Below are 22,832 nucleotides of genomic sequence, written 5' to 3'. Positions count from 1 at the left end.
CATCATGATTTCTTATGTGACCCTGCATCTGCCGTTATTGAAGGGATCTTGTGGCGGTCGGAATAAAAGACAAAAACAGTGAATCCCGTCGGATTAAGCTCTTTGACTTTGGACGTATCCACTTGATGCGGGGTCAAGACGTTCAGCTACTGCAAGTACTTGAGGAGAATAACAGTCATGCCTTTTACAGTTCAACGGGTCTGGAATGAAGGAAAGAGTTTGTTGTAACAAAAATGTCATGAGCATCCACGTAAGGCATGGCAAAACGCTTGGAGCAAGACTACGCAAGAACAGTCGCAAACCAAAACCTTGGCGCAGGGGTTTCCAATTGACAGGTCGTGGCGCAGTCTCAGAACTGCGGCATTTCTAACCAACCACGAATACATATTCCCTTCCGGTCTTGACTGTGGCGATTCATTCGTCGACAGACAGGCAAAATATATTTTTGGATTTCTGCTGATCAGGTACTGGTTGTGTGAGTGGAGGAGGGACGGGAATGGGATGCGATGAGATGGAGATGGGTATGCTAGGGCTGCAGCTTACTATGTATTCCTTCTGTTCTGCAGGATAAGACTGAGTGAGGTGAGGGTGTAAGAAATAAGGGAATAGAATCTCCACAAACAATCCCTACAAAGTGATCCGGACTATTTCGTCGCTTATACAACCGATGTCCTTATCCTGAGGAGGCTTCACTAATCGGTGTAGGGTTGAGTCTAATTGCAAGAACTCTAGGGTAAAAGACATTCACTAGAGAGCCTTACGGTTCAGCTCAACGCCTCAAACACACACATTCGACGTGAAGGCTTAAAAAGGCGTTATCTAGGGCTGGGCTGGATGTTTTTGGCTGGATATCTGGCGGAGGCGCGGCTTGAGGCTAGGCTCTGGAAGGATTGACCTGAGGGGCCCTAGGCTGCGGCTGGGCTGACAGAAGTCACCGGGCTGAGGATGATGAGACAGACAGACAATACAGCTGTTAGAGCTGACTACATACCAAGAAGTAGTACTAGAATTAACTGCTCCTCCCCATGATATGTTGTTCATTTCTCTCTCGCTCTCTCGCTCTCTCGCACTTCATCATCTCCCATCGACAATCTAGGAGACCTGATCCTTGCCCATCTCTCCCAAATCCCTGTTAACGGTTCAAGCCGAGCCCCAAACTCGACGTCACTCACCCTCAGACCGTCGACGAATTAATTTATCAGGGACCCAGTTCTTTATCGCTTTATCGGTCACTGGGTCATCAAAGGATCGCCCATTACTATCCCACACGGGAAGCGCCTGAAACACAAAGGCCATTCGCATTGAAGGGCCCTTCCAATTCCTTGGATTTAGCGGAATAAACGGGGTGTGCCAAGGCATTTGGAACGTTTTTTTCTGAACTGTCTGTTCGCCGAGCCACAGAGGGTCGACGCAGCTTGTTAGCCACTAACGATAACACTCACCCACTGATCGGACTTGATATCCATCCATCGCACTTCGCGACTGGTACTGGACTGAAGCGAAGCGTCCGATCCCTGCGGCTGCAGTCTGACATACATTCGTCCAATATTTTCGTCAGCTTTTTGTCTTTGTCCTACACTATTTTTTGTTTTCTTTCCCTTTCTCTTTCTCTTTAAATATCTGTGCATTCGTTTCACAGTATCGTTCGTTGCCCGTTGATAGGCTCCTTGCATAACATTACGCAGAAGGCTTCTAAACAAACAAACAGTCGGTCGCCATTACTTGCTTTGGCTTGGAGGTGGACCACTACAAGCGAAACCCGGGGCAACCGCCAGCGCATCCATCATCATCAAGCAACTCCAGCTCTGAAATTCCCCGACCTATAAACCACATACTTCAAACAACATATGCGAATAGCGCCCTGAGTGCGCAGAGTCAATCGCAATCATGTCGTATAATCGCCTAAGTAAGTTCCTTTCACTTGTTACCCTTGGATCAGCACCTGCCCCCTTTCTCCCTCAATATGAGACAGACGAGACATACCCCTCCCCTCCCTCTTAAACAGCACCCCTGGTCGTAATTGCGACTCGACGTTATTACTGGTACTTGAATTCCTCGTCGTTTCGCGAAATTCAATGCCACAACAACATTAAACCCATCGTTTTCTCTTTCGCTGTTACTTGCGATAGAGTTTCCCGTTGCTACGACGCAGGACGCGCACGCCGTGGCACACCCAGCAACATCTTATTTGTCTACGTCTGCGCCCGCATCAAGACCTGCGCATGCCAAATCTACACACATACATACTCAGGACACCTTATCTAACTCCAATTGCCTTCAGACGACGATTACTACAACAACAACGAGATGGATCCTCGTATAGATCCTCGTTACGGCGCGCCGCCCATGGCTCACCCGCATCGAACACCTTCGCCAAGTCAACCGCTCCAGCCTGGCTACCAGCTCGACGATAACCCCTTCGACGATGGTCGCTATGGACAGTATGGCGCTTCCTCACAACATCTTGCTTCTCAGCAGCATCTCGCTATGCCAACGCCCGATCCTCACGGCAGATTAGCCACCCCCAGCGACCACTTAAACCTCAATGCCGCTGTAAGTTTCCAACGCAACTCCGCCTAAGCGTCTTGTTCGTTGAGTTTAATCCATACTGACTTTACATTCCAGCAATCAGTGGACAACCTGTCCGGTTATGGACCTCCTACACATGACTACGCTGTGAACCCAGAAGCGCACCACGACGCCTATTACAACCAACCCTACGAGCCTCGCATTCAACAGCCCTACGATCAAGGGTACGAGCAGGACTACGATGTGCCAGACAACCGACCTATGCTTTCTCATCAGCAGTCTGAAGCCCCCAGCGACTACCAAGATCAGCCCCAACAAGGCGGTGGAATAAAGCGTTGGAAAACCGTTAAGCAGGTTCTGCTGTACCGCGGTAACCTTGTTCTGGATTGTCCCGTTCCTCCGGTTCTTTTGCAGCAGAACCCCCACGGAGAGCGCGATGAGTTCACACACATGCGATATTCCGCTGCTACTTGCGATCCTAATGATTTCTACGACCACGACTTCACCCTGCGACAGAGGCTCTTCACCAAGCCCCGACACACTGAGCTGTTCATTGTTGTGACAATGTACAACGAGGACGATATTCTGTTTGCCCGAACCATGACCGGTGTCTTTAAGAACATTGAGTACATGTGTAACCGACCGAACAGTAAGACATGGGGTAAAGACGCTTGGAAGAAGATCGTTGTCTGTGTCGTCAGCGATGGTCGTTCCAAGATCAACCCCCGAACCAGGGCATTGTTGGCTGGTATGGGTGTATACCAGGAAGGTATTGCGAAGCAGCAGGTAAACGGAAAGGACGTCACGGCCCATATCTACGAGTACACCACACAGACTCACCTTCAGATCAAGAACGATGTTGTACAACTTGTTCACAGACGTCAGCCCGTTCAGATGCTTTTCTGTTTGAAGGAGAAGAACGCCAAGAAGATCAACTCGCACAGATGGTTCTTTACCGCCTTCGGTAGAGTCTTGGACCCCAACATTTGTGTCCTTCTCGATGCTGGTACGCGCCCTGGTGGAAGCTCAATTTACCATCTCTGGAAGGCCTTTGATCTCGAGCCCATGTGCGGTGGTGCTTGCGGTGAAATCAAGGCTATGTTGGGTACTGGTGGAAAATACCTTCTGAACCCGTTGGTCGCTGCCCAGAACTTTGAGTACAAGATGAGCAACATTCTCGACAAGCCTCTGGAGTCTGCATTCGGATTCATTTCTGTGTTGCCCGGTGCTTTCTCAGCTTACCGCTATGTTGCCCTCCAAAACGACAAGAACGGAAAGGGTCCTCTTGAGAAGTACTTCCTGGGAGAAACCCTCCATGGTGGAAGTGATGCTGGTCTTTTCGAGTCCAACATGTACCTCGCTGAAGATCGTATTCTTTGCTTCGAGCTTGTCACCAAGCGCAACTGTCACTGGATCCTGCAATACGTCAAGTCCGCTACTGGTGAGACTGATGTTCCCGATACAGTGACAGAGCTGGTTCTCCAGCGACGTCGTTGGTTGAACGGTTCTTTCTTCGCTGCTATCTACGCCATTGTCCACTTCCTCGATTTCCTCCGGTCCGATCACAGTTTCCTCCGAAAGTTCGCTTTCTTCATCGAATTCATCTTCAACACTATCAACATGATCTTCGCTTGGTTTGCTATTGGCAATTTCTTCCTGGTCTTCAAGATTCTTACGACGAGTTTGGGTGACGATCTATTACTCGGACGGACTGGAGAGATTTTAGGTGTGGTTTTCACCTGGCTCTACGGTGTATTCTTGATTACCTGTTTCGTGCTATCACTGGGTAATCGACCAGCAGGCTCTGGTAAACTGTACACCGCCATGTGTTGGTTCTGGGCTGCTATCATGATGTAAGTTGACTCGCTCCAATTGTGCGACCTATTACTAACAGTCTTCAGCTATCTAATGTTTGCTGCAATCTTTATCTCGGTCAAGGCTATCATTCAAGATGTCAACGACTCAAATGGCTTTAATATTAACGACATATTCAAGAACAAGGTCTTTTATATGCTGATTATTTCGCTCATGTCGACATACGGTATTTGGTTAATCGCTTCGCTGATCATGTTGGATCCCTGGCATATGGTTACCTCATTCGCTCAGTACATGCTTCTCACACCTACCTTCACCAACGTCCTGAACGTTTACGCTTTCTGTAACACACACGATGTTTCTTGGGGAACCAAGGGTGACGACAAGGTTGAGAAGCTGCCTTCGGTCAACACCAAGGACGGTACTGGAAAGACAGATTTGCCCGACGAGGGAGATTTGAACGCGCAATACCAGCGAGAAATCGGTGTATTTGCTCAGAAGCATGTTGAGGTCAAGACTGCGCCCACCCCCAGCATTCTCCAGGAGAAGCAGATGGACTACTACAGAGGTGTACGAACTGGTGTCGTTCTCATCTGGATGGTCACCAACTTTGGTCTCGCAGCGCTCGTCCTTAGTTCGGCCGGCCTGGACCGAATCAGCTCCAAGGAGGATGAGGAGGCAGAGAAGCTGAGCCGTTCTAACATTTACATGTCCATTGTTTTGTGGAGTGTGGCAGGTCTCAGTGCGTTCAAGTTCATCGGTGCCATGTGGTTCTTGGTTGTGCGCATGTTCCGAGGTGTCTAGATTGGGAGGCGCAGTCACCGCAGGGAAACGGGAAAGTTCGTTTAGCTCTTCACACTTTATACCCTTTTCATGAAAGAGATGTATGTCCGCGCACGTTGAATGGGGCGGCTTGGATTAACGTGTATGTATTACTTTTTACGTCGATATCATATCCTGGATGTTTTGACACAGCTACGGAGGTTGCGATACATACCAGGATGGCGTTTGGGTTGTTTAGTCTTCAGATCTTAGATGTACACATACTAGGATGAATTTTACGATTTGATACACTTTGTCTGGTTAACATTGACTTGATACCTTCTGTTTGCTCATCCATTGACTCGTAATGGTCGTTGATCGTGTCTTGCACTGTTACTCATCGGATCCACAAAAGTCCGATCGCATATCATGACGACGTTCAATTGTTCCCAGTTCTCATAACCAGAACAAGATCACCATGCCACGCAGCCCATCACTCTTCAACTGCCTAATAAGGACTCACCACATAACATCCCGCAAAAAGCTCTGGCGCGTCCGCCGTGCAGCAGAAAACCTCAATGTAGACTGGCTTCTTGTGAAGACCGGTAGTCCGCCCGGTCTAATGTTTGCCGAGGCGCGCGACCTGTCAGAACTGACGGAGTGGGTTTCCACAGTACAGTCGCTGCGCTATAAAGACTACCGATGTGTTGCGAAGCCTGCGCCTGCGCCGGAGGGGAGTGTGGTGGAGGATAAGGGGGTGAGGAGGATGGGATTTGAGGAGACGACGGAGGTGAAGGAGTTTGCTAAGGCTATGGAGGAGAGGGGATTGGGAGGGTGGTGGAAGAGGGGGATGGGGTATGAGTGATGATCGTGAGGAGGATTCGGTGAATTTGAGGGCGACGCGTCGAACGCGCGGCCGGGGTATCGTCGAGAGGAGTGTTGGAGAAGGTGGGAAGGTGAGTTTATTAATTGAATTGGATATGATGTAGTACTGATGCATGTCTAGATGAACGAGATTGAACCAGTGCAAGTTGTTCTGTGTTTCAAGATCAGCCTTATGAGCGCGCTGAAACAGGCACCATAAAGTATTTACTCAGGTACCGGGCTTTTATCAGATCTCAGACTACATCGCAACGGCTGTACCTTAATTCGTGATCGAGGAATGGCTGTGAAGCTATACCTATCAGTACTTAACGATGAAAACGTGCTTTTGCTTGCCTTGCGGCAGGGCGGCCTCAATTCTCACTTCACCCTAGGCATCTTAAATGAATAATAGTCTAAGATGGCCTAAATCATTTCGTCTCTTATGGTCTTTATGATTGATCAGTCTAAGGCAGCTACGCACGAGCTGCCACTGCCACTGTCAGTGCCCGGCAGGCGCAAACAAAAAAATGCACCTTGTTTGTGTAACTCCCTACGGGCTACCTAGAGCTATAAGGCACCTGCCTAGGTACTGAACTTATCTAGGTACCTACAACCACTCGTCCTGCATCACAGCTTCTGGGAAGCCTCACATCATCTTCAAACCTACCTTATGTAAGGCTTAGGGCTCCGAAATAAAGCATCGTAAATGCTGATCTAAACCAGGCATAAGCGACCAAATCTTCTTTCGTCTCTCAGGTTATGACTTCATCATCATGGAGCAGCAATCTTGTCAACTGCCCCGTTTCTCTCCTGAACTCATCTTCATGATCGTCGGGTACAATGATCCTCCCGACCTTCTCGCCCTCAGTCTGGCTTGCTCCGACCTTCATCACCGCTGCCGATCTCTTCTTGTAAAGCACCAAGGTGCCTACAGCAAATACAGAATCACCTCGGACCTGTCACCAGAAACAGCCGTTGATCTGCTGAAAGACACTCTTACAGCTGAGATCAACAGATATCACGTCCGTGAACTCGAGTTTTGGGGTAGCCGCCTGAGATGGGAAGATTGGCGGTCATGGAATCCAGCGCTGTCTGGTAACTACGAAGTCGCCGAAGAAGAGCCCTCGAGGTCAGCATGGGATGCGCGAGAGATTGAGGAATATATTCAGAAGGGGATTCGCTTGTGGGACCTTACCGAAGAAAAGATTGAGGAGCTCCAGATGAGTCTCGACCGAGGAATGGAAGCATGGCTCAAATTGCTCCTCATCTGCTTGTGCCCTCGACTTCACAGTGTCAGATTTGTCAAGCGAAGAGGCGATTCCTACAACATTCTCGCATGGATATCAGAAGTTATTAGCTGGAGCGTAGAGGACGGATGCCACTGGCCCCCGGGCTTCGAGTCATTACGAAGTATATCCGTTGGAGTCTCAATAGGCCAACTGCCACACGAAGAAGAAGAAGAAGAAGAAGAAGAAGAAGAAGAAGAAGAAGAAGAAGAAGAAGAAGAAGAAGAGTACTACGATGGGTTTGAAGAATTCACGAAGCTCTTTTATATACCCAACCTCAAGAACATCTACTTCAATGGGTTTTCCTGCCATGAAGACGAATGGGAAGACCACTTTTGGGATGAGGATTTACTTCCCAATGGTACCTCGAACGTCGAAAGCCTCTTCCTCGATGGCGTCGAAGGAGGCTGGGCTGACTTCTATTATTGGCTTTCTGGCGCTTCAAGAAAGCTGGATACAGTTGTCCTCAGAGCAATAGACTCTCGTAGAGGCGGCATGCTCGATGCTAGCAGCCTCGTTGACAGCCTGGCCGTTATGAACAAGACCATGGAGCGGCTCGTCCTTTATCACCCCGCCGCAGTGCAGCACGGAATGTTCCCAATAGAGATTTATAAGCACAAGTCCGTCAAACAAATCACCATAATGGCCCTTGATATCGATTGCCGCTTTGATTACACCGGGAGAGATAGGACTTCAGATATTGCGCTTGCGTTTCCACCCAACATCGAAGCAGTTTATCTGTGGGGGGAATTGAACGACCTCGGGAAACCAGGGCGACGGTGCCTAAGAAACTTGGATTCGTTTCTGGCTGAACTCATTGAATCGGGTGTCTACAAACACCTCAAAGCTGTGTACGTGGAAGACGTCGAACTCACATATAGACAACGTCTTAAAAGCGCCTCTCCATTCCGCATTAGAGAATGGAAAAGACCTGCTTTCCTAAAAGCCACTGCTGCAGGGCAAAGGGCCGGTGTGCACGTTGGTACACTCATGAATAGGGATGACGGAGGTCACTGGAAGAACTTCCCGGCCAGGCCTGACCGATTCAATATCAAAACCGGTCCGTTTGCGGCCGAGAGACCAGAGGAGTGGAAGCTTAACCTGTACACTGGTCAATGGGGGCCCGATTGCAGTGGATGTGGAGAATGTGAGGAGTGTTTGGCTGTGTACCCTTCTGAGCTGTGGAAGGAAAGTGCTGCACAGCGCTCGAATTCACCGTGAGATTGAACTGATCATCGGGCTATTAGAAGAGAGAGCATAAGAGATGAAAGTATTTTAGTTAGTTTATGCTAGCTTAGGCTAAATCTTAAATTAGCCTTAGAAAAATAATCTCGTTGCCTATTTGCGTGACATCTTTTGCTCTTAACATGCAGTATCCTAAACATCCTCTAAGCTTTAGGATAAAGATAGGCAAGGTTATCTAAGCGCTAGTCTAAGATGGCATAACGTGATCTAATTATTTCGTCTCTTAGGCATCATCAGTCTATCCACTCGGCTCTTTGACACTCTTATGTCCCTGTAGGCATGGAGCCTACCTGTTGTTGAAGTGACATTCTCCCAGGAACCGAGTCAACACACAGAGCTTCCATCTTCTATGCATAGTATACGAACCCGAGGTACCTGGACGAGTGGTATCCGCATTGCCCTTCTCTTCGAGCCTCTCTGTCTCGGCGGCGGTGGCTCTGGCCCCCGTTTACAACCGAGTATGCCATGGGCCGAGATGTCAGTATAAGAGGTCTCTTCGATTGGGATCACTATTGGTTCATTGGCAGCACCGGTTATAATTTCCTTTAGCACTCCTCTCTGCAATCTTCCTCCGCCGCTTGCGCGGACAATAGTTGTGCTTTACGAATGGTTGCCATATGCGCTTTAAACTTATTGATAGGCTTAGTATGTATTGTCAGAAGTCAATCATAATTAGAGTCATAAGAGAAGGGCTTATAAAGTAATCATAGGTAGGGTGTTATTAACTATAAGCTCTAACGCAATTTCGTCGCCTAGTTGCAACAGCTCCGTCACTCTATCAATGCCAATAAGAATTTTGCGTATTTCCGTGACAACCCGCCTATGACTCCTGGTTCCGAGACCAACATGCGTGCCATGGCGCGCTTCCAGGTCAACGATGCTCCCCTGCCCTTGGACCTCGCTGGTCCCTTCTTCTTGGTAGAGTCCGCCTGGGCTCTGATGTACTTTTCAAGGGTCTTCTTCCCTCCTATGATGTGCTTGCACTTCTCCGTGCTTACCTTGATTTAGCGAATGAGTCGGCGGAGATCCATGGAGATCGCGAAGAGGTTGTCGGGTAGCTAATAACACTTAGACCTAACCTTAGAGCAGTAAGAGCACGTGCCGTGAGAGCCAGGGACGCAATGGAGAGGCCGGCCGTATTCCAGCAGCCGCACAATGCATTGCTTGTACCGAAACAGGACGATATCGGGAAGTGCATAGGCTTGCTTTCTTATTATTGTTCTTCCAATATTACGCCTTAGACCTGATAAAGCGCCGTATCGCACCCCCTCCCCCAAAGGCCATATCGAATACAAGGCCGCATACCTCAACGTGAGAATTATAGCATATGGTAGGTGGGTTCAAGTTATGTAAACATTGAGTTCTAAATATATATCTATGTCATAGTTGAAGAAGTAGTTCGAGAAAGTGCATTTGCGCACTGGATATCATACAAAAAAAGACCAACGCTTCACCGTTATTCGTTACATCCAAGCTCTATTGTGTATCCGGACAGTCGTCCCAATTAAGCAGCGATCATGAAAGCAGCGACACCGGCAGCAGCAAGAGCAGCAAGCTGGCTGATACCGTGAGCAGCGGCGGCATTGACCTCGGTGGGTGCAGGGGCAGGCGTATAGTTGGGCAGAGCAGTCTGCATCATAACAGTCTCAGTAGCGCTAGCACCAGTGAAGACAACAGCAGCGTCAGAGCATGATCCGCCGCCGAGCTCCTTATTGATGTCATCAAGCTGATCTTGGGTAGCGCACTCCTTGATAAAGTCGACCAGGTTCTTCTGGTTGTCCATCTCCCAGCTAGCCAACGCCGTGTAGTACTTCATCAAGTCTGAGGAGAGAGATGAAGGAGCCGTGAGAGTGCATTCGTCGGTCTTGGAGCCCTGACCAACGGCCCAGCTGGAGAGATCGCCTGTGGGGGTAGGCAGGTTTCGCACGATGGAATTAGCTGTGCTTAGACACTCTTCGTCCTTGGAGTCGCGGGCGAAGATAGCGTTGAGGTTGCGCTTGTTGTGGGAAAAGCTGGGGACGTGGTTGTCGACGTGAAGAGTCTCAAGGATGTGGACAACGTCGACATGCTGAACGTTACCAGCGGAGACGCCTGTAGCGGCAGTAGCAGCGAGGATGGTGAGGTAGTTGGCGTGCATGTTTGCGATCTGGTATGTAGAGTAGAAGTTTTGTGAGTGACTTGCGATGTTTGATGCAAGAGATAATGTATTTGATGATGCTTGATGCGATGTCGAATGGTGAGAACTTGAGCGGGAATCCAAGACCGACTTATACACAAAGCCTACGATGTCACAAGCAACACAATGGCCACTCAAAAGACATCATGTCATGGTCCTCATTTCCCTCGCGCCTCGCGAAGGGTCTCAATCCACTAAAACGGAAGGCAGTGAGGCACAGCGGAAGAAAGCCCGACGAGGTAGCCAATGAAGATCTCTTCCACTGTTAAACGCCTAAAAAGATCCTGGGGACCCTAGTCTCTCTGCAAGGCTGAGTGGAAGTCGGAAGGTTGATCGCACCTGCCAAGCGAAGCCATGGATCAGTCTAATAAAGTGTATCCACTGCGAAGCCTTCATCTCCATTTACTGTACCACCTAGACCGATACTTGTTCGTAGCTTTTTCTTCAGAAACGTTACATGACAACTCAAGAGTCATCGTCTAGAACGGGCTGTCAACTCTATAATTAACCTTGTTTGCAGCCTTTATCGTGCAGTAGCGGAGTGACAGTGACTCTTAGGCGCCTGGTAGGGCTCAATTCTCGTATCCGCCTTTGCTGTAGCCAATGATTTACGGCGGGGACCTGAACCTTAATCGGGCGGTGACCTACCGGCCATTTCCGTTTAGGGAAGGGGGCTGAGTCTGGTTTCCCGTGAATGTCACTTGATTTGTTATTTCCGCAGGTAAGATAAGATAAGGACATAAGGCATAAGGAAGGAAGCAGGGGTTTTCGTATCCAGATATCAAGGCATATCGAACTTGGCATTCCGTTGCCACCAATTGACTCTCTCCTGTACTGTCACTCAGCTAGGACACCCTTGCTTACACTTGGCAGTGACATGCCTAGGTAGGTAGGTATGACGACTCAAGCGCTACAAGCTATACGATGTAGGAATGCAAGGCGAATCCTTTTCACCATATCGTGACGTCGATATAAAGTCCAACTTTTCTTGGCGAGAATCTGCCGACATGTCTATCTATTCCAAAATATGGATTGAGACTCAGGACTAAACCAAACATATCGAAATGGTCCGTTACTACGTAAAGCCATATTCCACGAAGAAGAATTAGACACGACTTTCGAAGCACAGATATAACATCGACTGGTATTTCGTACTATAATAGGCTCGTTAAGAGCTCGTTAACGTGTGCCACTCATTTAGGTTCTTGATTATGGACAATGGGATGCAGTCCGATGATCCAAGAGTACACGGCTAAGTGAAGCTGCCAAGACAGTTGGATGCCTCTCAGCACATAGGGCATTCAAAGGATTGATAGATTGCTGCCACTGTATTATGTATTTACCAGATATGGCAACTTCCAATAACATCCTCTGACCCTCTTGTGGAATCGTCTTCCACATTGCAAGGAACAAATTTCCAACATCGGCATGTGGTTTCTTAGTCTGAAACGCTGAAGTATACCATGTGTCTACTTCTGGTTATATATATGGAGAGTGTGCAGTAAGTTGGGTTAGCGATAGAATGTCTTTCTTTCTTTCAAGGCATACGGCCATGTATTATTAGCAGTGATATCACTAGAGCTAGGATGAACGGGCTGGCATATGCCATATGCTTAAAATATAGATAAATGAAAGATTAAATTCGTCTCTGTAGAACCTCCGAAGATGCTATATGTTAAATGTTCCAAGTAGGTCACCAATATCAAATTGACTAGGATATGAAACCGTTCGAGAGGGCATTATCTTGTTACTTAACTTCAGATTAGTGGATTTAGATAAGCCTCAAATAATACCTATTTTATGATCATATTGTAACCTTTCATACCTTTAGTGCAAGTAATACCCAAAGTTTTTCATCGTAAAGCTGTGAACAATGAACGGGATCAGAATGTGGTGTTTTCGAAACCACGTTGGGATTCTGAAGAAATCTTGAAAGTGACACAGCATAATACTTATAGCGGTCAACTTACATCCTGGACAGCCCAATCTTATCTCCGACAAATCAAGAACGGCTTTCCCTTTTTTTTGACCAGGATAAATGATTTTGTGAGCGCTTATTCGGTCTCACCTTCAGCCACCAACACCATTTGCAAGGTTTATAAGAAAACGGAAACTGAACCTCAATTATGGGCGAGAAAAGCGTTGAGTTTCCGAAATGTTTGCATATAAATGTATGGCTGATTTTTTGACGAGATTACTCTCTTTCGTGTTCCTTATCCTTTCAACAACAAGACTACCAATCCTTCTAGTTTCCCTCGCCATTCCATTATGACCAACCCAATCGATGCTTCGGCGCAACATGCTCATGACTCGAATGAGGTTACGGCACCCGCCAAACCTTCACTTAGGGTGAGTCGGCTACATCTGACAGAAGCTCTGTCTTTGAGAAAGCTGTATCGCTAATGGAAACCCCAACAATTAGGTTTCAGAACTGGGCCCATCTGCCACGCGTGAGCAGGATCTAGCCAACGGCCCGTTGCTATTGGGACTTGGTGATGGGCAGGATGACCATTTCGCATACCCAGAAATGGACCTAGGCTCTCCGGCGTCCGGGATACATCGTCCAGAACAGAGCATCCTGCCTATGATGCCACCGAGTCTTCCACGAGCATTGGCTACAGAGTCACTGGCTCAGTCTACGATTACGGAGTCAGGTGCATCATATTCTACGCCATCTGGAAACCTTGCAACTGTTCCAATTCCACCAGTTCTTGAGAATTCACTTATTCAAGATTTAATTGGATCAGCAATTGCTCCATCCTGGGATCCTCTGCCCCCCTGGCCGAGGGAGTTAGCTGGGCCAGCAAACGCTGATAGCATTGGAAGCACTGTATTCCCATGGTCAAGCGAGTTTTCATGGAAGAAATCCGGTCTCTGTTTCGGGGATGAGCCAATGAAGATCAGCAGAACACCAGAGGATCACTACTCCAAAATTGATTCGGGGTCAGAAAGCGTTCTGGTTGGTATGGGATCTTACTTTGAGCACTCGAGCCCAGCAGAATCGCCTGGGAACCTCGAAGCAGGGTCTACGATATGTTCTACTTCGAGTGGTACCCCCAGCGTCTCAGGGATCACGGATAGCGATACCGCTATGGAGTCTTTCGACAATGATCCGCTGATTGTTATGCAGCAATGCGTGGACTGGGCAGTAGAATTGCTAGTCGATAACTTTTTCAGATCATACGCGCCACGAAGTTCGAAAGGACGAGCTACTGGGACATCGCAAACGAGTATCCAAGCTGCCTCGGACAATCGTACAGTCGAAAGGCCAGGGCCTAGCAGAGAAGCAAAGGCTAGATACAATCCTCGCAAACGCAAAGCCCTCGGGGGCGATGAGGGAAGCGAAGATGAGGATCCTCAACGCATAAGACGAACGCCTACTGGTTCTGAGCTGGCTGAGGACTCTCTGGGCTGGGCCTGTCCGTTTGTGAAATGGAAGCCAGAGAGGTACCCCTGCTTGGTGGCTCCAAAGGAAATTCGGAAGCTGAAAGGACATATCAAAAATATTCATTGGAACGAGCATTGCGACAACTGTTTCATCACCAACCCTCCGGCTGAGCATGACAGCAAGGTTTGTATCCCATCTCGACCACAGCCTGGATTCATTACGGAAGAAATGAAAGCCAAAATTGACCAACGAGAAAGTCGTCTTGAACCTCACAAGGAACAATGGTACAGGATCTACCGCGTGCTTTTCCCAGGGGAAGAAGAGCTCTTTGAAACGCCCTATCTTGACAAGCAGACAAAGGATTATGTGTTGACAGCAAAAGAATACCGAGATTCTCCAGACTGCGACGATATAATCGAAGAGGCATCGGACGAGTTGAAACTTCGGGGCAAGACCCGAGAACGATTCAGGAATAGCATGCGCAAAAGTGTTGTCCCGAAAGTGGTCGAAAGGATGAAACTTATTGATGAAAGGAAAAGACTTGCTGAATCGGCCCAACACGATCTTCAGAAGGCTGATCCTACGCAATATGACCTGGTCGACGGTTCTAGTTCAGTAGAAACGACCGCAGCGCTCAATTCAGGAGGTCAAGCGTCCGGCCGATCTCAAGGCGAAACTATCACCTGCCACCTGTTTCCTGAGCCGGAACCTCCGCAAGCCTCTATGTTTCATGCACAACTCTCTGTAGATGAATCGTTCGTTAACAGCAATGGTCTTGGAGGTTGCCATGACATTAGTGATCTCGAGGGCTCGCTGGGGAACCTCTACTCGGGGTTTGCTTGTGACACATCTGGGAACGACTTCCAATTCGATGGGAGTTTGTTTGAACTTTGGTAGTAAATAGATAGCTAATTGAATATAAAATAGTTCCAAAAGGTCGTGAGCCAGCATCTGTGGGAGAACTTCTTCGCCGTAGTGTTTGGTTAATAAGAGGGAATGTAAGATCCAATTAACACTCTAGAAGCGCCCACTCAAACCTGCAAAGAAAATCATCTGCTCCGGTACTGATCCTCAAATATCAAGCAGAGCTCCCTTCACCCCGTCACCAAGCTGAGTTCGCCAAAGCTTGTTCTCATTAAGCATGAAAACCTCGCCATCTCTTCCGAAGCAAAAGTTTGCAACACCTCCCTCAATGAGAATCTTGCCCAGCAGTACGCCACCTGGTGACCAGACGTTGACTCCATCACCGCAACCGCTGTAGACATTGCCGTTGGTGTCGCACTTAATTCCATCAGGGATTCCAGTGTCGGCCATGGCAAAGACTCGTCGGTTGATGAGGAATGGTTGGCCTGAGTACGTTGCTACATCAAAAGCGTATCTGGTGGCGTCATTGTTAGTAAATCGATCTCATGGAACTTTGAAAATACGGTGGACTTACATGGTTGATGGACGAGTATCGTCAGTTGTACCATCGCCATGAACCCAGTCTGTATCCGTGATGTAAACAATCTTCTCATCAGGGCTGAAGCTGATTCCATTTGGTCTTCCGAAGCCATCTGCTACCACTCGGATCGATTCATCGCTCGGATCATACCGATAGACCTGGTTTGGCAGTCTTGGCTTAGGACGGATACCCTGTTCAGATCCATAGATGGGATCTGTGAACCAGATGGACCCATCAGAGTGGACAACCACATCGTTGACAGAGTTAAAATCCCTTCCGCGATAAGAACTGACGAGCTTCACGGATTTATATGGTGCCGTTGATTGCATGTAGACAATTCCGCCAGACTCATTCATTGTTCCCTGTGAGCAGAAGAGTATACCGTCCTTGTAGTTCACACCGCCGTTGGCCATGGGTACACCTGGAGCATCGATCTCTTCAGAGTCGAGTACAGTTCCATTGGGCGACAAATTGACTTTGCTGATCTGAATCTTTTTCTTTCCCGTATCCGGATCTTTGAATTGGTTGCTTGTGATGAACAGGGAGTTCTGCTTGGGGATAAAAACACCAGCTTCGTGGGCGAATGGATAATCCTTGTTTTCCAGTATGACATCCAGCTTTGGAGATTCACCGAAGATGTTCTCCGCGGCCTTATTAAAGACTTGGAAACCCATTGCGTAAAGACTGGCGCGCATGGTGAAGAGCGGCTTTTGGACCTTTATTTATCTTTGTGAGCAAATGCCGTGATGATGGTCAGGCTCTGAAAAAACCTGCAGTCAACAGATGCCCGTGGAACGTCGGGCTTTGGTGTTACGGTTCAGACTAATGTTAATGGCCCCAGCTTCAGCTACCCCTCAATTGCTCGTAAGTGGCTGGGATGATCTTCGAACGGCCCCGCTACAAACTCAATTGCCGATAGATGAAGATATGACGAGCGTTATCTTTCGTGGCTTGGAAGACGAACCACTCAGGCCTCGCTCTAGTAAGATGTGGTAAGATGTCAAATGTTGAAATCGAAACAGTATTCTTTTCACAAAAGATGATGCTCTTTGAGATACAAGTACTCTCGCTAGATCCTAGACGCACGATATAAGGTTAAATATCCTGGTCATCCCCCTGGCAACGACCCAACTAGACACCAGTACCATCCCCATTCACAGACTCCAGCATGGTCACAGTGCCATGATTCTTCTCATCCAAGCTCCTAATGATTTCTTCGCCACCAAAAAGTTGGTCAACGTCTTCCAACTCCAAGCCCTTGGTCTCAGGGAAGAATAAGAAGATAAGGGGCACCCAGAGGGTGTTCAGTACAGCAAATATGATGTATGTTCGCCAACCGATATTGTTGATTGAAATGGGTGTGATTTGGACAATCATCTAGGAAGCAATTAGTATCGAGTTGAGAGTATGTGAGATGAAGAACCTTACGTAGTTGAAGATCCAGTTGGCAGCTGTGGAGATGGATGAACCGCGCTGTCGTAGACGAAGAGGCAGAATCTCGGAGCTTGAATTTGTTAGTTGACACGAAATCTCGTGGATCAATATCGGGACTTACGGATAGACCCAAACAGTTGCTTGGAAACCGATAGTGAAGGCTCCCTGAAAGATAAAGAGCATTGCTGCAGCTGCAATTCCTGCCGCATGTGATGATGCTGTGTTGTTCTCTACCTGATAAATCAAACCAGCTTGAACAGCCATTGTCGCAGCCATGACGCTGATCATGGATAGAAGCTATGATATTGTCAACTTGATTTTCTCGAAAAGAGTGTGACACTTGAACTTACAAGAGGCCTACGTCCAATACGATCGATCAGGACCCATGGAATGAAAGATGCGACGAAGAACCATGTCTGTAGGAAACCTGACATGAGGGCTGACATATGAGCAGAGAAGCCAACACTCTTCTCGAATAAGGTGCTGGAATAGTCTAACAGGTTTAGCACTTCGTTATTACAGATCAGATATAAAAATACTTACATATGATGGCGTTGATACCACCCAGCTGTTGCATACTTTGCAGCAAGCAAGCCAAAATCAGTCGTTTGCGGGACTTGATGCTGTCTTCTTTCAAGAGGTCCTTCCAGGAACCAGAGCCGATCGATGTCTCGTACGCGACCGTTTGAGTGATGACACTGTGGAGAGCCCGCACGTCAGGATCTTCGGTAGAAGTACCCTGGATCTGAGCGAGGACCTTGAGACATTCTTCGGGTCTATCATGCGCTGCCAACCAACGTGGTGTCTCGGGGATGATGGTCAAGAGGCATATGATGATAATAATGGGAACGCATTGGAGAATGACAGGGACGCGCCAAGCGTAGCTTCCAGTGTGGGAAGACAGAGCATAGTCAATCCAGTAGACAAGAAAGATGCCGAAGTTGAGTGTTGAGAGCTGGGCGCAGACGTAGATTCCTCGGCTAGACTTGGGGCTGAACTCGGCCTGCATGACAGGGACGGTTGAGTTGACGGTACCAAGTCCAAGGCCAGAAACTATTCGGCCGACGATCATCATGGCTCGAGAGAAAGAGGCTGCTTGGAGAACAGCTCCGATGATCAAGACGATACAGCCGATAAAGATTGAGCGTCGACGGCCGAGCTTCTCTCCCCAGATAGCTGCAAAGATGGCACCGAAGAAGCATCCAACTGAATTCTGTAAGTAAATGTTCTTTCCTGTTGCTTGAAAGATGACTTACTTTCGAAAATTGCAACAATAACACCAATCATGTCAGCATCAGGACTATCGAAAGTATCCTTGAAAACTGAAGTGTTGACGAGACCTCCCATGAGGCCATTGTCATAACCGATGAGCATAAAGCCCAGCGACGTCAAGACACTGACAGTCAAGACGAGGCTTCGACCTTGCAACTCCATGTTGATAGTCGAAGTTCGATAACAAAAAAGAAGATCGTAATTATGAGACCAATCTTGAATCTTGAACAAGTTGTATATCACGAATAGAGCCCAAGACCATAGGCATGATGGCTTAATAAAGACATCTCGAGTTTATTTAGTGTTTTTGGGGTCCCCATGTTGTCGAGATCATGCTGCGGGGAAATTGGAAAGTCCCCCAGATGATTCAGACGGTCCAGACCTAAATCATTTGCCGTCGGTGTTTGAGCGGCACTTGAGTTGCCGATGGCTTGTTTTGTGTTGAAATCGGATAGCCGGCCGAGCTAGATATTCCAGGTTAGCCGTTTCTTTATAAGACGTCAATGCTGATGATCATTGATCGAAAGGTTTTGAAGAGAATCAAATCAGATTGTAGAATTAACCCAAGATGATGCTTCGGTTGCAGACAGTTGATAATAACATCAAAGGCCGATTGGCTTTGGTGACAGGTTCAAGGTGTGTCAGGTCCTCATGACAGAACATATCGATGGGCTAACTTTGATAGTGGCGGAATCGGTTCCGCTGTAGCCAAAGCTCTCGCTTCTGAAGGGTGCGATGTCGCCCTACACTATTCCTCAAACAAAGACAAAGCAGACAATCTCGCGAACGAGCTCAGCAAATCATTTCCGTCTCAACTGTTTGTCACTGTACAAGCAGATCTCTCCCAGAGAGAATCAACAAGGTCCCTTGTGCCGACTCTGCTTGCCCAGGATGCCGTATTCTCCAAACATAAGGCAGTGTCAGTTTTGGTAGCAAATGCCGGTTTGGGACGACGAATTCGGGATGTCGCAGATATCCAAGAAGACGACTGGGATGAGATGATGGAGATTAACAGTCGAAGTCAGTTTGTGGTTACCAAGGCTTGTGTTGATGGTATGAGGAAACAAGGATGGGGAAGGGTGATTTTGGTCGGGAGTATCGCCGCTCGTGGGAGCGGCCTTAATGGATGTCACTATGCTGCCTCGAAGGGAGCTCTTAGGTGAGTCAGATACACAAGATGGGTATATCTATTATACTAACAAATTTCAAAGTTCAATGGGTCAGAATCTGGCGACGTTGCTGGCACCTGAAGGCATCACGGTCAACACAGTAAGCTCTTCTCGAGTACGGCTTTGATATTTCAATACTAATTACCTATCCTTCCAGGTCTCTCCTGCAATGATTGGTTCTACGGGAATGATTCCTCCTCCAAAATCAGAGTAAGTCTCCGCCATCATCGTGGCAGCCGCAATAACTAACGTTGATTGTAGGATATGGAGCAAAGGATGTGATTTGGAAAAGCTCAAGGAAGAGGACACAGGACTTGCAATTGCTGCCTCCATCCCTGTTCACAGATTGGGATCACCTGATGAAGTTTGTAATATGATAACTATGTAAGTTTGCATGCTCTTAGGCTGAAGTTGAAGTTACTGATTTACTTGATAGGCTGGCGAAGAACGGGTATATGACTGGACAGGATATACTACTGAGTGGTGGTTTGAAATAAATAGGTAGACTTTCACCCTATCTCTCTGCGTCTCATCTACCAGACGTAGGTCCATGATTGGTGAAAGCTGCAGTAGAGGTTTGGGACAAGCTGGGGGTATCTTGAGTAGAAACAATCAGTAGACCTAAAATAGGATGAAACGGTTTGTTTCCCTCAAATGCCTTTGGTTCAAACGAGCCGCAAGCTTGTATCAACCCATCGGAATTCTTCCAATTCTGAGTTAGATTCAATAACCGTGACGGTAACCGCGGCAAATGTTTGTATCAAATGCCGACTTCCGAGTTGAGCGGAAGATTCCGTCATGACTTTTGCACCTTCCATCTTCTGACTTCGGTAGTCGAGATAGTCCAAACTCAAATCTCCTGCCTATACCAACCTTGGCATCAAAACGGAAGCCACAACGGACCAGCGCCATTTGCTGTCAATTCAAATGCCGCGTGGTCCCCCAAACTCGGCGTTTGATTTGCAGCAACGACAATGGCTCTACCAGACACCGACAAGAGGGTTTCGAGAGCTTGTGTGAGCTGCAGGTCTCGAAAGACACGATGTGATCTGTGAGTCGTTCTGAGTACCTGCAATTTGACGATAAACTAAATTGAGCAGTGACTCCAGCGGCGTACCTGGAGATCCTCCATGTCGTCGTTGCATCGAAAAGCACCAAGAATGCGTTCTCGCAACCTCTCGTCGAGGCGGTCGTCGCGTCAAAGGTCAACGCTCTAGTCATAGTCAATCGTCAACAGAACCGATCCGACAATCACCGAGTAGAAGGCTCAGCCAGATGAACCCACCGTCACATCCCAATATTCAAAGACGTCCAGATACTGAGGAGCCTAGTGAATGGTTGTCTTCGAATCTTGGATCAAATTCGGAAGATGAAGAGGGAGTGGAAGCGGACGGGCATGATTCTGGACAGCTCCAAGGACATTTTACGTCCTCGGATCTCCTAAACCCTTCTGATGCACTCGATTTGTTGGCTCATGTTGCCGATATGGAACCAGAGGGACATGATCCTGACAGAACTCAAGACGAAGGCGGACAAACCGAGCATCGAACAAGTGTCGCTGGCGCATCTCATGGCGCCTGCAACTATCCACCCATAGAATCAGGAGCACTGACACTTTCAGAAGCATCATTTCTTATTGAACAGTGAGTACTTGGAACGGTTCCTACATCCACTATTTCGCTGAGGAAAGGAATTCTAGCTATCATAACAACTTCCATATATTCTTCCCAATCGCATACAGCGCCGTGTTCGACTACACCCGCCTCCTCGAGTCACTAGAAAAGGAGCCACACCTTATCACTGCAATCTTGACAGTGGCTACAAAGGATGATCCCTCTTGGACTAGAGCCCACAACGCATGCGCCCGATATATGGAGAGCCAAATCTCAAAGTTGATATATACCGGTTCTACAACTGTTGGTGCCGTTGAAGCACTGTTGATACTTGCTGAGTGGGCTCCACAGTCACTGGAAGAAGATCTCATGATAGGATGTGGGAAAGAAGACCAAGGCTCGTGGATGCTTGTAGGCGTCGCTATACGTCTTGCATATCTCCAGAACCTGGAACAAACTGGGTTGACACAACGAGATGAAGGTGCGACGAAGGATCTGAGCAGAAAGAGAATAGCCTGGGCAGGTAAGACTACAAGCTCTAAGCATTAGTGCTGCAGATCCTGACTCGATAACAGCTTGCTACATGAGTGACCGTCAAGTTTCGATCCGACTCGGAAAGGGTTTCTGGTCTCGTGGCCCGGGCCCGTCTGTCAATCTACGAGCTGCCGACTTTCCGTATCTTCAGACGCAAACAATAGGGACCGACAATTTGGCTTTACTTTTCCAAGCGCACTTGGAGATGACTCAATTATTTAGCAATGCTCATGACATATTATACTCATCAACCAGCCACCGAGAGCAATTGTACACAGGAGGCGAATACGTACGATACATAGTAAGACTCCCTCTCATGAAATTTGAGTTTGACACTAACCACCTAGGATGACTTTTCTTCTGTTCTTCGCCGGTGGAAGCTATCATGGGGTGGTCTTAGCTTTGTGCCCCGTGTTAAAGCGTCCCTGATGTTATCTTACGACTTTCTTCGCCTCTATATCAATGCATTCGCATTTCAAGCCAACTTAAATCGCATTGTCCGCCACCCAAAGAAACGGCCAGCTGGGTCTTTATTTTCAGAGCTCGCTTCTGCACCAGATGCGAGATTCATATATGAATCGATAGACGCAGCGAACTCAATTCTATGCACTATCAACAGCTTCATTGATCCCACTACTGTCTTCAAATATATGCCCATCAAATTCTATCTCTATGTCATATATGCTGCTGTATTCTTATTTAAGGTATCATTAAGCGGTCTTTCCCTTCTTTTTAGACAGATACTGACAAATGATTACTTCTAGGCTATCTTCGCTGGAGCTATAAAGCCACCAGAAGCACGCGGTGTCCGACGGGCCATATACGAAACTATATCCCGTCTACAGAAAACTTCAGATAATCAACAAGGCTTGGGACAGCGCTACGCTCGATCCCTCAAGCTCCTCTGGTTGAAGATGTTGGGAAAGTCCAGATCGCAGGTTTCAAGAACTGGGGGGCTCTCTGACTCCTTAGTCTCAACAAACCAAGCAGCATCTCATGCTCCAGTGGATCAAAGCGAGCCAACGCCAAGTTCTGATCCTTTCAACAGTTTCTCGTGGAAGGACCTACACTCTCTAGGGGAGTTCATATCTAATGATGGCGCATCGCTCTTTAACGACAATTTCATCATCAGCCCGGAACAAGATTCGATACAAGGGATCGAAGGACCTGACTATATGAGTGGCAATCTTTTCTATACCGACCTGATGAGTGGATCTGATATCATATTCTAATTTTCGAGCTTGATGTTAAAAGGACACTCTGGCTTGGTACTACCACTCCCTTATTCGGAACTTCCCATA

The 22,832-nt window shown here is 47.8% G+C and overlaps 7 protein-coding genes across 7 annotated transcripts; 4 read left to right on the top strand and 3 right to left on the bottom strand.

Moving 5' to 3' along the window:
• Positions 1 to 1,887: 1,887 nt before the first annotated feature.
• On the top strand, positions 1,888 to 5,148 carry FIESC28_04589 (uncharacterized protein; the record flags this gene model as incomplete). The annotated part of the gene is made up of 4 exons (XM_031158736.1): positions 1,888 to 1,906; positions 2,282 to 2,553; positions 2,626 to 4,382; positions 4,431 to 5,148. 4 exons carry the CDS (start codon positions 1,888 to 1,890, stop codon positions 5,146 to 5,148), a joined length of 2,766 nt encoding a protein of 921 aa, XP_031017134.1.
• A 1,595-nt stretch (positions 5,149 to 6,743) lies between these two features.
• FIESC28_04588 (uncharacterized protein) lies at positions 6,744 to 8,477 on the top strand (the record flags this gene model as incomplete). Its single annotated transcript, XM_031158735.1, has 1 exon — positions 6,744 to 8,477. One exon carries the CDS (start codon positions 6,744 to 6,746, stop codon positions 8,475 to 8,477), a length of 1,734 nt encoding a protein of 577 aa, XP_031017133.1.
• A 1,528-nt stretch (positions 8,478 to 10,005) lies between these two features.
• FIESC28_04587 (uncharacterized protein) lies at positions 10,006 to 10,638 on the bottom strand (the record flags this gene model as incomplete). The annotated part of the gene is made up of 1 exon (XM_031158734.1): positions 10,006 to 10,638. One exon carries the CDS (start codon positions 10,636 to 10,638, stop codon positions 10,006 to 10,008), a length of 633 nt encoding a protein of 210 aa, XP_031017132.1.
• Positions 10,639 to 12,945: 2,307 nt separating this feature from the next.
• FIESC28_04586 (uncharacterized protein) lies at positions 12,946 to 14,962 on the top strand (the record flags this gene model as incomplete). The annotated part of the gene is made up of 2 exons (XM_031158733.1): positions 12,946 to 13,026; positions 13,100 to 14,962. 2 exons carry the CDS (start codon positions 12,946 to 12,948, stop codon positions 14,960 to 14,962), a joined length of 1,944 nt encoding a protein of 647 aa, XP_031017131.1.
• A 174-nt stretch (positions 14,963 to 15,136) lies between these two features.
• FIESC28_04585 (uncharacterized protein) lies at positions 15,137 to 16,204 on the bottom strand (the record flags this gene model as incomplete). Its single annotated transcript, XM_031158732.1, has 2 exons — positions 15,137 to 15,443; positions 15,504 to 16,204. 2 exons carry the CDS (start codon positions 16,202 to 16,204, stop codon positions 15,137 to 15,139), a joined length of 1,008 nt encoding a protein of 335 aa, XP_031017130.1.
• A 436-nt stretch (positions 16,205 to 16,640) lies between these two features.
• Positions 16,641 to 18,377, bottom strand: FIESC28_04584 (uncharacterized protein; the record flags this gene model as incomplete). Its single annotated transcript, XM_031158731.1, has 6 exons — positions 16,641 to 16,886; positions 16,938 to 17,013; positions 17,065 to 17,240; positions 17,294 to 17,436; positions 17,487 to 18,149; positions 18,200 to 18,377. 6 exons carry the CDS (start codon positions 18,375 to 18,377, stop codon positions 16,641 to 16,643), a joined length of 1,482 nt encoding a protein of 493 aa, XP_031017129.1.
• Positions 18,378 to 18,783: 406 nt separating this feature from the next.
• On the top strand, positions 18,784 to 22,763 carry FIESC28_04583 (uncharacterized protein; the record flags this gene model as incomplete). Its single annotated transcript, XM_031158730.1, has 11 exons — positions 18,784 to 18,851; positions 18,901 to 19,374; positions 19,427 to 19,484; positions 19,542 to 19,594; positions 19,646 to 19,768; positions 19,821 to 19,835; positions 20,485 to 21,027; positions 21,075 to 21,520; positions 21,573 to 21,820; positions 21,879 to 22,235; positions 22,296 to 22,763. 11 exons carry the CDS (start codon positions 18,784 to 18,786, stop codon positions 22,761 to 22,763), a joined length of 2,853 nt encoding a protein of 950 aa, XP_031017128.1.
• Positions 22,764 to 22,832: the final 69 nt, after the last annotated feature.

Source organism: Fusarium coffeatum (genome assembly GCF_003316985.1).
Source record: "Fusarium coffeatum strain FIESC_28 chromosome Unknown BRIP53273_contig_97, whole genome shotgun sequence".
In the NCBI taxonomy this organism is placed as follows: Eukaryota; Fungi; Ascomycota; class Sordariomycetes; order Hypocreales; family Nectriaceae; genus Fusarium; species Fusarium coffeatum.
The sequence above is the reverse complement of the archived record's forward strand: the minus strand, read 5'-3'. Positions and strand labels throughout refer to the sequence as shown.